Genomic DNA, 12,738 nt, shown 5'->3' on the forward strand with positions numbered 1-12,738 from the left:
GTGTGTGTGTGTGTGTGTGTGTGTGTGTGTGTGTGTGTGTGTGTGTGTGTGTGTGTGTGTGTGTGTGTGTGTGTGTGTGTGTGTGTGTGTAAACGTAAACACTCCAGACACCAACATGTGCTCGACGTGCCATTAGTTTGTTCATTACGAAAAGAGTCGCTCTTATAAAAACCACCACATAAACCTCTGTTGGTCACAGTTTAAAACTTGGAAGTACAATTCCCACAACGTTCCACAATTGTCTCTCTCTATTCGAGTCAAGACACTAAACACTTTAATCAATACAGAGAGAAAGAAAATAAGCAATGAAGTACAATCAATTTCCATGACTCGTTTGGCACCATTATTGACTACCTTGGACCTGAGCTCATCAGGAGTACAAAATGTGTTAAAACAGGGAATCCCTTCTGTACATACACGGGTAACACTCAGACAGGCAGCGGGGGGGGGGGGGGTGAACCCTAGGTTGTGGCCGAAGCGCTGCTCTTCTGCAGGTTCAGAACAAACCCACCATGTGGTCTATCTGCCTCATGTAGACGCTCTTCAGTGGCAGAGCGAAGCGCCGCGCGTCGGGGATCCGGCCACACTGGGGAGAAGAGAGGAGAGGTAAACGCGGGCCACCTTAAGAAACATGTTATGGACAACGCCGAAAAGTACAGTTTCTCTCCATGTATTATGAAGTATAATTGTAATGGCTAACAGGACAGATCATCATGGCCAAAGGCTAACATGGAAGATGATTATGGCTAAAGTTAAGTTAAGTCCTTTATTCATCCCTTTTTAGGGGGAAATTCTTTCTCTGCTTTTGACCCATCCGGGTAGCCGGTGAACACATACACACACAGAGGTCCACACACATGGGGGCACACACATGGGGGCACACCGGCACTACCGGAGCAGTGGGCTGCCGCGGTGCAGCGCCCGGGGAGCAGGTGGGGGTTTCAGATGCCTTGCTCAAGGGCACCTCATCCGTGGATTTTCTCAGGATTCGAACTGGCCACCCTCCAGTTACCAGTCCAACTCCTTCACCAGTATGCCACGGATGCCCCAATAAAGGCTAACATGACAGATGAACATGGCTCCAGGCTACATTGCAAGCTAACATGGCAAGCTACAATGACTAAAGGCTAACATGACAGGTGAACATGGCCAAAGGCTTACATGGCAAGCTAACATGGCTAAAGGCTAACATGACAGGTGAACATTGGCTAAAGGCTAACATGACAGGTGAACATGGCCAAAGGCTAACATGACAGGTGAACATGGCTAAAAGCTACCATGATGGGCTCACGCCTTACGTTGCTTGTGTTGCTAGGCGGATTCTGTGGCTCATCCTCGGGCGTCTCTCCCTCCTCCAAGGGGAAGAGGTCCTCCCACTGTTTCTCCCTGAAGCGCTGGTCTATCGGCACGATGTGGCCCTCGGTGGTGAATATGTACTTGTTCTCAGACTTGTGCAGCGGGTTGTCCTCATCAAAGAGCTGCAAAGGAAGTGTTCAAGTTTCAATGTGCCGGGTGAATGCCAAGTGACTGATTGGGCGAAATGTCGTAAATATATGGGACTGTTAAGCCCTTCGAGACTGTCCCTGGGATGTAGGGCTATAAAAAATGTAATTGAATTTCGATGAAATAAAACGCACCAGATAAAGGTATTTGCAAGTCTCGCTGAGGAAGAAGCTTTCCATCCGATCTTCTTTGGACTTGTCCACGACGTGGTGGAGAGTTGCATATCCGCATCTGCAATGAAACCCTTAAGTTTAGAACAGTCCACATCAAAACGCCTACGGATGTCATCAGCGACGAAAGGACATGGCTCAAAACGTACCTGACTTTGGCATTTTTCTCCAGGCTTTGGAGAATATCCATTCCGACATGAAGGTAGAACGGGTTTTTTGTCGCCTGAGTGAAGAGAGAAAAAAGAGCAGCTCATTTTACCACTTTATAACATCAATTCATGCATCAGTTCATCTCAACACAGGCCTTGCCTAAAGGAAAGAGCAGTTTAAATTTTGACTGCTTCCAATGCTGTGTTGGTCCTAAGACAATGATTTATTGCTTGTTGAGTGAATAATACAGAACATAAGGAACAAAAAACAAAAAAAGAAGCATACTAATCGCAATTTAATATTGGTAAAGATAATCGCAATTCGATTATTTCCCCAAATTGTTCAGCCCTATTTTTTTTTTTTTTTAAAGGTATTTTTAACAGAACCATTGAACCCCCATTCCCCTCCGGTCTGGGCTGTGTTCCTCACCTGGTAGAGCAGGTAGGTGGACTCCACCAGCTCAGGCCTGAGGGGGTAGAACAGCACGTCGGGGGCCTGCAGCTGCCAGTTGTACCGCTCCGGCAGAGCGCCGTATCGCCTCCAGATGGCGTAGTAGAAGGCATGGAGGCAAATGGCGTTCTCCACATCGCCGCTCAGAACCTAGGGAGCGCAGGTCACGTGCAACGCTCTGGATCAATGCATGGTAGGCTGGGCCGGTTTTCCTGTCTTAACCGGTGCGGTATGCAAGCTTATACCGGTGTCATTTTCTACTAACCGACTAATGGAATTCGTGTTTATGAGATGTTCTGGCAAATTGAAATTATATTTATTGTTATTGTCTGTGTAATAAAGTCCTGAGAGCCGACCAACCCTAACACAGTACAAGCAGAAACACCTGTACCGATACTGATTGTTAAGGCATGCGTACATGAGCGTGTCAGTCCACTGGGTGTGTACACAAACCGACCTGGAGCCCTGGGAAGAAGGCCTGCAGGGAGTCGATCCAGGTGTTCATGATCTGCCCGCTGAACATGTTAACGTTAACGTAGAGGGGTGGGTCGCCCTCTCCTTCATTACACGACTCTCTCCTGGGAAGAAAAGAACGTCACTCAGCACTGTTGCCTCTATTGCCGCCCAAAACGAATCACCAGGAAACGCAGACCGTTTCCAGAAATGTGATTCTCTTAAGAGTAGGAATTCAGTCACGAATGGCATTGAGAGAGGTCCATTTGCTTGATAAATCTAGAAAAGTCATTCAAAAAAGGGCTTCAAATTAGTAAACAATTAAATATATCAGAAAACAATATTCAATTAATATAAATCCAAAGCCAAAATGGCCGACGCTGCGGGCGTTCAAATTGCAAAATAATAGTTTTGAAATACACTATTTGCTAAACAATAACAACGACTTCCGGTTGTTCAGCCGGGATCTCAGGTTATAGGGTCCCCTTCATGGCCTGTGAGTCACGCCTGGGCTCACCCTCTTCTCAAGTGGTTCTGGATGCTCTCGTAGGCAGCCTGGAACATCCTGTAGTCCTCCTTCTCCCCAAACAGGATGTAGGACTTCAGGAGATACTCGTAGAAGGAGTCCATGCCCGCGCCCACGCCACTCTGCTTGCCCACCCACTGGCCTGTCTGGATGTTTACAATGTTGCCTGCAGGTTGGGGATCAAACACAGAGAGAGAGAGAGAGAGAGAGGCATGAAGATGGAAAACTACGATTTTTTATCTAGATTTATAAAAATGTATTCATTTAGTCAGAGGCAGCAAGTACACAAGCCTCCACATGCTGAGGCTCAACCCTTAGCCTCTCCCCTCTCCCCTCTCCCCTCTCCCCTCTCCCCTCTCCCGTCTCCCCTCTCCCGTCTCCCCTTCCTCTGACCTAGCAGGCCCCTCTCCCCTCTCCCCTCTCCCGTCTCCCCTCTCCCCTCTCCCGTCTCCCCTCTCCCGTCTCCCCTCTCCCCTCTCCCCTTCCTCTGACCTAGCAGGCCCCTCTCCCCTCTCCCGTCTCCCCTCTCCCCTCTCCCGTCTCCCCTCTCCCCTCTCCCTTTCCTCTGACCTAGCAGGCCCCTCTCCCCTCTCCCCTCTCCCCGTCCTCTGACCTAGCAGGCCCGTCTCCTTGCTCCTCAGGCTCCAGAGGGCCCGGACGGCCCGCCGGGCCACCCACTCGAACGTGGAGTCCCCCAGCAGGCGGCTCAGGATCCCGAACTCCACCAGCAGGGAGCCCGCGCCCGCTGTGCACGTCTCGTTGATGCTGTCCGCCGGCACCCCCGTCTTCAGGTTCACCTGGGGGGGGGGGGGGGGCATGTGTGTGAGCGCTATCAAGGGTTCACTAGCATTTGAGTCTCCACTGAGTTAGAAAGGGAGGCTAACTCACAGGAACATGATGAATGGATCCAGTATAAGCTACCTATGCTAGCTATGAATGTGAAAGGTGTTTCCTCCATTTATGAAACTGCAATTCTTAGCAATAAAGAACAGGTCCCAATCTGACAATGTGTGACTATGTACTAACCCCCCAACCCAGGATAGGAACAAAGTGTTGGTAGCTTAGCCGCCGACAGCACATGTCGCTAGCTAGCTAACCACCAGCTTGAGTGTAAGCAGAGAGGTGGTGTGGCTCACTCTGGGGTAAGGAATGCCTGTGATGGTGTTCTCGAAGGCAGGCAGCAGGCGCACGGCCAGGTCGTGGGCCATGTGGAGTAGCTCGTTGTCGTAGCCTTCGATGCCAACGTCGCCAAAAGGGTGCTTTGGGTCGGTCAGTAGGATGTGGGAGGAGATCAAGCTGCCCAGGATCCTGGAAGGAAGACATCTCAGAAACATTAACATCATGTCATCAAGGAGATAAGACACCAGCAATGCATTACTTACAAAGAAGAGTAATTACTTATCACATTGAGAGACAACTGTGCTTGAAAGGTGGACGTTTGCAAACATAACATTTTATGTATGTTGACTAAAAGCAACTGTAGCTTAACTGATGTTGTTACAGGAAAGTATGATATTTGACTGGATAGAAATGGAGTACCTGATGTTTGCCTCAAAGACCTGCACGGTGGAGTCCTTATCAAAGGACACCGTGTCTATAACCAGCTTCACAGCCCTTTGGAACTCTGTGATGTTGCCAAGGACCTTGGAAGAGGATATAGTACATAACTGTTACAATATGGTCAAGCTAATGCATCATTCAAAGCACCCCTCGACACAGGACATGTAAGACTTAACCAGCCTTTATAATGTTCAAAGTGTGCTTGCGGTTTTAACATTGATATGGCTTAATGGCTTTAGTCTTGCTGTTTTTAAACGGATTGTCCTCAAACGGATTAACGAAAGAGTTACCAGCTCTCATAACCTACCTGCTTCAGAACGCACAGGATAGTTGGGTTATTTCTAGTAAGTATCTTTTGGTTTCCAGGTCACTTCAACAAAGTTAGTTTAGATGAAGGCAAATGCCGAACAATGATAATGTTTTCATTGATATTCTTTTAAAGGTATACATGGAAAGAAAAGCCCATAATTGTGTTGTTTTTTTTCACATTTAAAAGGTGTATGAGGTTAGCATGCCTGTCTTAGTACTACAAACTACAATTGATGGTTATAGTAGAAACTTCCTATCCCATGATAGTGCAGCAGATCACTGCATCAGAAAACAAACGTGGGAAAATCACACAGCAACAGCATAGCTTTGTCGATGATAATGTAACATAGCTGTGGAATGGCCAGCCAATGAAAGGCTCTGATGAGAATATATATGAGAAGAATATACAAATTAGCTCCATAATATATTATTTTAAAAAGTACCTGTTAGACTTGTGCAATTCAGCTCATTGTTTTCTCTATATTCTAATCAAGCTTTACTAAGGATAAATATACATTACAGTAACATTATACGTATAACAGAAACTCTGCGTTAGAAATAGTTTACCAGTAATGTGTCTAGGGTGTCAATCAATGTCAACGAGTAGTTCCCCAAAACATCATTTATGTTGATGTTTGACCTGAAATGACAGCAGTGAAACAAACATATTGGTGGCACTCTGCTGGCATAGAAGCAGCGGTACATGACAGTAAAGAAGCTAAACAGAACCCCAGTAGGGAGTCACCAAAATGTGCCAGCAAAGTGAGACCTAACCGCGTTTCGTGCAGACTCGAAATAATAACTATTCTGTACTGTGGTGTATACATGCACGAGTTTAATCACTGTCACCAGATTACAAACGTAATGTGTGTGTTTGATGAACGTTTAAAAGAGAATGACAAGGGTTATCACTGTGGCTGTAAAGCGTTGTGTTCCTAACACAAGACTTCTTGTTGTAGATCAACATAGGACTTCTGATTGTACATCGATTATAATAGGACGGCTCATTGATTATCAATTATAGGAATACTCATTTTAGATCAATACTAGGGCTCCTCATTGTAGATCTTAGTAGGACTGCTCATTGTAGATAAATAACAGGACTGCTCATTGTAGATTAATAATAGGACTCACGGGTTCAGGACGTCTGGTCCTCGGCCCCGACAATCAATTGGATTGAGCTCGTCTTCAGGAAAGGCATATTTCATGTAATTGTCGTATCCAAAATAGAACATGTCTTTTGCCTGGGCCTTCATTTGCGCTTTAAGAGTATCTGGAAAGGTGTTGTACCGCTTGACATATTCGTCCTTATTCCCATCATAGAAGTTCATGTAGGACTTCTGAGGAGAGTCTTCTCCAATCTTTGGACAGGAGGTCCTTGGCTCGTCATACTTTCCACTCGGTATGCGCTGAGACCATGAATTACCCTTAAAAGCCTCCGTTTCGTCTTTGAATAGCTTAAGATCCAAAGTCTGCAGGTTAAAATTCAGAGGGAAGTTAAAGCCCCAGCTCACATTATGTCCAAGTCCAAACGCTAGCCACACCACACAGCTGAGAGACAGCCTCAACACGACCAGACCGACTACTATTGACCTCCATTGCATCTTTTCCTCGGTTCGTTCTCACCAATCATTATTATTCGACCTTACAAACGTTCAAAAAGATAGACGTGCGTTAATGAAACTTTGGATGGGCAAGGGTCTGATCGGGATAGCTGCTTCAGCCCCAGTACGCTTCCTGTCAACAATGGCGTCAGGCCATGTAAGGCGTGTGATTGGCTTCTCGGTAGTTTCGTCACAACCCACCGAAACCCTCATTGGCTCGATCATTGGTTAGTGACATGTCAATCTTCACATGACGTGTCCTGTTTGGGTCTGGTTTGGGTATCGTGGCAAATTTGAGTGCTGCAATCTAGGCCAATAGGAAACAGCCACAAGAAGGAAACAGCTGCTATAAATGCAATGTTGGGTCGTGAGACTACATGAAAGTGCTTCCAGTTGACTAGCCCTAACCCTACTGTTGAGGATGGCAACAGTAGGGTTTCAATGGCAGTTCATGAATCAAATAGTAAAATGACTCAATAAGCTAAATAAATAATTTAATACCCCCAAAAAGGTGTTCAATTTTGATTAAATACAATCAATTTATGTAGATATTGTCTCTGGCAAATAAAATAAATATGTAAGCATGTCCTTAAAACGGGGAGAAGTTGCTTCGGCTTTTGTAAACTTGCGGTGGCGGCTTTAATTGTTAAACTAAACAAAATATGATTCAGTGAGCTGGGAGTCGAACCGCATCATAACTTCCGGACGGGTAGGTAGGCACATAATGCACATTGAAGAAGGAAAAATAAGTCAACCACCAAATTAAAAAGCATGCCCTTTTATTTCACGTATACATTTTAGTGGTATTCTGACTTGTTTGGGTAGGCAGAGGCTGCTGTGCTCCGAGGGGCGATGCTGCCCAAGGCACTTTAGATTCTCCCTCCTCTCGGCTGCAGGACCGCACAACAAAACTCCGCCAGGCGCAATGCGAACCACAAACACTGACACACATCCAACTTCAAGCCTTCTGTACATTCAAACTTTAAATAGAACACACATATCTCACACGCTTAAAAAATATTTTAAGCAAGATATTTACACATACCTGCTCGGCTAACAACCATATTTAATGCACTTATTCCTCTTTTTTTAATGACCTTGAGGGTAACCAAAAAACCAACTCCTTTGATTAAGGAAAGGGAGATTGGATGACTGCTAGCAGGGCCGCCGTACTGGGGGTATAAGGTGGACAGGCTTTTGATTTTTTTGATTCTTCACGCTTCCCCCCCCCTTCCCCCAGCAACTGTCTCTTCCCTCCCCCCCCCCCCCCCTACATCTGTGGGGCTAACAGATGTAGAGCTAACAGAAGAGGGGCTAACAGAATAGGGGCTAACAGAATAGGGGCTAACATGTGGGGATACCAGAGGAGGGGTTAACATGTGGGGCTAACAGAAGAGGGGTTAACATGTGGGGATACCAGAAGAGGGGTTAACAGTGCGCTGGGGACCGGGACTGTACACCATTGCAGCGTGGACAGGACGTGGCATGGGGGTAAGGTGGCGACCAGCGCTGGCAACACTTCCGGTTCTCTCAGCTCCTCCGAGATTTTGAGTGCTGGATGAGCCATTGAAGTGTGATATCTGAGAGCATGGAGACAATTGGGTCCGCTTTTTTTCCTTTTAGAATAAAGACCTTTATGGTGGCTTGTTGTTCGAGTCTCAAAACAAGTTGCGGAAGCATAGAATACAATTATAGGTTTTAAACTGAATATATATGCATATTAATAACTTCATATTGCACTTTTTATAAAAACAGTTTACAATGAATGAACAGACAACAAAAATATAGCTATGTAGACAATACATTATATACCTGTAGTTCATATTATTCATTACGTATAAACCCCAAAACCGGTTACTTACCTATGTTGTCTTTCTCTTTACAGGAAATAGAGTAGCAGCATATTTCTCTGTCCTGAATAGCTGCCAAGTTCCTATGAAGAAACGTTCATATAACGTTCGTATAAAATAAATACGCAGACCCTTTCCTTTAATGAATGTGCCGTTTTGTACTATTGCCAGAAGGGGGCGCCGTCTAACCTTGGAAAACATAACTAGCCTACTTTAGGTCAACAAAAGAAAGCTCCAAACATTACAATAATATTAATAGTAAAAATAAATAAAGAATGCTACCGTATAAGCCAAATTTCATGTAGCTCACTTCACTATTAAAAACATCCACACTACATATATGACTACTTCTGAGTGGATATCAATATGCAATGATTACAGTCAATGGCTCGTTCCCCGACTTGACATCATACAGCATTAAAAGCTTTTTAAACATCAACATAGCAAGAAGACGTATTTGACGGGAGACTAATCGAAGAAAAATCAAATACACTAAATATTTAACCCCTCATACTGTTAATACTCACATCTTCTCAATAAGCTGCTTCTCATCTAGAGCGCTAGGGAGATCCCTTTTGTTGCCCAGTACAAGAACCTGAAAAAAGGTCAAACGCAAACATAGAAGGAAGAGTCCATGAAACGAGTAAACGTGCGCCAAACACATTAATAAATACATCCTTAAACCAGACGGCTTAACCACTCACTGGTATTCCTTGTAGCTGAGGCTTGTCTAATAAATTATGAAGCTCATTTCTGGATGCCTCCACCTTCTCACAATCTGCGGCGTCAACCATGTATCTGTGAAAAAAGACAATACTGCAAAATTAAAAAATAATAATGCCCCATCTTTCAGAACAAAACAACATTGCGTTTTTTTTTGTATACTGCTAACTCGGTTAGTACTGAACCATAGTTGGACTACAATCTCTGGGAGTCAGTCAGCGTGACCAAATTATGAGAAACTCACACAATCGCGTTGACTCCCCGGCAGTAGCGCTCCCACATACTTCTGAACCTGGGCTGCCCACCGATATCCCAGACCTGTAAGCGCCAACACGTGAAAGGACTTTATACAACATGTATGGTTTACTATGCGGAAAGTCGACGCATGACGTTGATGAAATTGACGCGCCGTTTTTACACCGCATTCTGTTTCCCATTCTAATGTGTGACCCCATGGGGTCGCTGTTGCATATTGTCTGCAACATGCACGAGCGTAAAGCCTAGACAACCATGAAGTCGTTCACGTGCAGAAAAAACATGAACGAGCTTAAAGCGCAGGCTGTGTAAACTTCGATAAGAAATGTATGAAAAAATGTGGGGGGCACGAAAAATCGCCCTATGAACCGTGAGCGAGAGCAGTGATTGGGTCATTATTGGTCATCTCCATCTCGCGCACGTTCACTAGCAGTTATGTACCTCTGCACTTGTTTGGCCTCTACTGTAATGTATCAACGCACAACGATTAATTGTATGAGCTATACCCGTGACGCCTCAATGGAACGGGCACGTAGGCCGGTCAACAACTTTTTAATGTTGTCAGGCAGGTTTCACTGGTTATGTACACAGAAGTCAATGGAACAGCTGGGAATAACACCAAGAACCCACCTTTATGGTCACGTTTCCTTTGGTGACCTTTCTCATGTTGAACCCCACGGTAGGAATCATGTCTTCGCAGAACTGACCAGACTGGAATTAAAAATGAATTAATACATATAATTAGGAAAGAGGATAATACCATTTAAAATATGTTTGTGCATGGATGAAATAAATAGTCAGAAAGCAACAACTCATACTCTTTTCAATATTATTGATCCTGAACGAATCTTAAATAAACAAAAAAGTCGATGAGACACGAACAATAAACGTCCGATCCAGGATTGCATGCGTCAATCGCACAAGACCATTATTTAGTGTGTGTGTGTGTGTGTGTGTGTGTGTGTGTGTGTGTGTGTGTGTGTGTGTGTGTGTGTGTGTGTGTGTGTGTGTGTGTGTGTGTCGATCCGTTTGGTTCTTTATAATAATACAAATGTTCGGGCCAGTGTTTCCTGGCTTATGTGCTCCTTTACTGTACAAATCTGAAGCATGTGTATTGTCTGGTACAAAACCCATGACTTGCCTGAGTCACCTGACACAGCTAAGTGGAAATGACTCCTGAAGTCTTATGACTACAGAGGCACCACCCCTAATCCAACCCATTTTGAAAAAAGGGGAAACCAAACTGCCAGTGAATGTTATGGCTATAATGTCGCTGTCTTTGTCCCAATAGCTGCAAGGGAGTTTTTTTTAAAACAAATCGCATGTCTCAAAGTAAAATGTGATTATTAAGGGCTGGGCCATTTTCATTTTCCTAACACGAATTAGTAGGACAACATTGAGCCAGTGGAATGAAGGGTAAAGACAAACAAGACATGCAAAAGTCCTAATGCTGTCCTGGCCATGTTCCCTTTGAAAGCCATTTATTTCACATATTATTGGACTCGGTGGCAAAATAACGCTCAGAATTTAATAGGATGGTGAGATCCAGTTTTGATGGATATTTTGAACATTCAGATTGCAATAGGTCTTAGTATGTAACAAAATCTCAGCTTTGGTATCCTTCGTTTTTTATTTTGTAGCCCAAACTTTTGTCACATTTAACCAATTTAATTGTCACGGATCTAATAGTTCCGAATCGAAAGTCTGTACATCATCTCGAACTAGATCAACGCCTGTGCCTGTGTGTGATTATCCTAGGCCAAACTAAAAAAGGAGTGACAGACTGTATATTGCATTGATAAAGTTGATAATACATTTATTATAAGCCAACAACACCTAATTATTTGCCAGTGATGCTGTGCTTTCCCTCACACATTAAATAAAGGTCAGTCTCAGTCCAAAGCAACTGTAGCTTTCTTGATGAATACATGGCTCAGCTAACGTGTCTCTTCAGATACATACGTACGTCTTTTGTTATCAACTCGGCAAGAACTTAACGCGATGTGGCATTTAATGACAGCACAAACACATTGCACTGTACGTTTCAGAGGCAATTATAATTCACGTTAAGCGCTGTTGGAATGAGCAGCATCAGAGCTGCCTAGCTCCAGTCAGTTAGCATCGTAAAACTCACTGCGATCACGTTAACAAACGTGGTTTTCCCAGAGTACTGCAGGCCAACTAGCGTGAGCTCCATCTCCTCCTTCCAAAAAAGAGACTTGAGCCAGTCCAAAAGCCGGTTAATGAGTGTCAGCATCTTGATGTTGGTGGTGGTCACACTCAACTTCGGCGTGTGTGTTGCTCCTCAGTGATTTGAGGCGTCTGCCAGTAGTTCGCAGCAGCGAGCTGTCATATGATCAATACTGCAAGGTGCACAACAACGCCCCGTCTGGAACGCTACAATAATGCATTGGCAGCCGTGTGTGTGCGTGTGTGCGTGCGTGCGTGCGTGCGTGCGTGCGTGCGTGCGTGAAGGGGAGTAAGGAGAAGAGTGGGAGACTGGGAGAGAGTGAGGGGGTGATCTGCTGTATTTATTTTAATACATAATTGTGATTTGTTGTAGGCCCATTCCTGCATCTGCTACCATCTAGTGGTATTAAAATATCAAGTAGTGCAGCTTTAAAGGTCAAGTTTGTACAATTTTGTGGAAGCTAGTGGAACGGACTTGGCAGAAGTAGGTTTTAATTAGTATATAATCCCATGAAAATAAGAATTGTTGTCTTTTAGTTTCTTTAGTTTGAGTCTGACATTGGGTGCAGGTCCGCCCCGAAGGAGGCCGCCGAGATTTAGTAAAAAATACGTTACTTCTTACTATTTGCAAAGATAGAATCCGTAACCAAATGAAGCCATTGAATTTGGTTATTACCCCATTTGTATCAACACCCACTGTTTGTAGGTGTTGGTAAAAATCTGCACGGAATCAATGTTATGAATCACACAATACTTAGATTATCACACCAAAAAATACTCTTTACGTCGCCAGCAACAACAAACTCAGGCGGCATTCGAGAAAGAGGTTTTCAGTAGATGTCTCCAACAATGTCTCCAACAATTCCAACAATGGCGCGTCGGAGAAATAACATGGACCCGAAGTGACAGCTGTCACTTCGGGTCCATGTTATTTCTTCGACGCGCCATTGTTGGAATTGGAGTCTCTGAAGTCCTTTAACTCTCTGAAGTCCAGA

At 44.5% G+C, this 12,738-nt stretch overlaps 2 protein-coding genes across 2 annotated transcripts; both read right to left on the bottom strand.

Annotated features, from left to right (window-relative positions):
* edem1 (ER degradation enhancer, mannosidase alpha-like 1) lies at positions 1-7,386 on the bottom strand. Its single transcript, XM_056605766.1, has 12 exons — positions 6,256-7,386; positions 5,689-5,761; positions 4,792-4,895; positions 4,389-4,560; positions 3,866-4,049; positions 3,244-3,418; positions 2,731-2,851; positions 2,253-2,423; positions 1,823-1,896; positions 1,638-1,734; positions 1,299-1,478; positions 1-586 (listed from the first exon to the last, which is right to left on the bottom strand). Exons 1-12 carry the CDS (start codon positions 6,723-6,725, stop codon positions 497-499), a joined length of 1,911 nt encoding a protein of 636 aa, XP_056461741.1. The 5' UTR covers positions 6,726-7,386; the 3' UTR covers positions 1-496.
* A 96-nt stretch (positions 7,387-7,482) lies between these two features.
* On the bottom strand, positions 7,483-11,932 carry LOC130401797 (ADP-ribosylation factor-like protein 8B-A). The gene is made up of 7 exons (XM_056605767.1): positions 11,688-11,932; positions 10,184-10,264; positions 9,543-9,616; positions 9,280-9,373; positions 9,103-9,170; positions 8,588-8,658; positions 7,483-8,305 (listed from the first exon to the last, which is right to left on the bottom strand). The coding sequence occupies exons 1-7, from the start codon at positions 11,808-11,810 to the stop codon at positions 8,256-8,258; spliced, it is 561 nt and encodes a 186-aa protein (XP_056461742.1). The 5' UTR covers positions 11,811-11,932; the 3' UTR covers positions 7,483-8,255.
* Positions 11,933-12,738: the final 806 nt, after the last annotated feature.

The sequence above is a fragment of the Gadus chalcogrammus genome, chromosome 13, assembly GCF_026213295.1.
Source record: "Gadus chalcogrammus isolate NIFS_2021 chromosome 13, NIFS_Gcha_1.0, whole genome shotgun sequence".
Classification (NCBI taxonomy): domain Eukaryota; kingdom Metazoa; phylum Chordata; class Actinopteri; order Gadiformes; family Gadidae; genus Gadus; species Gadus chalcogrammus.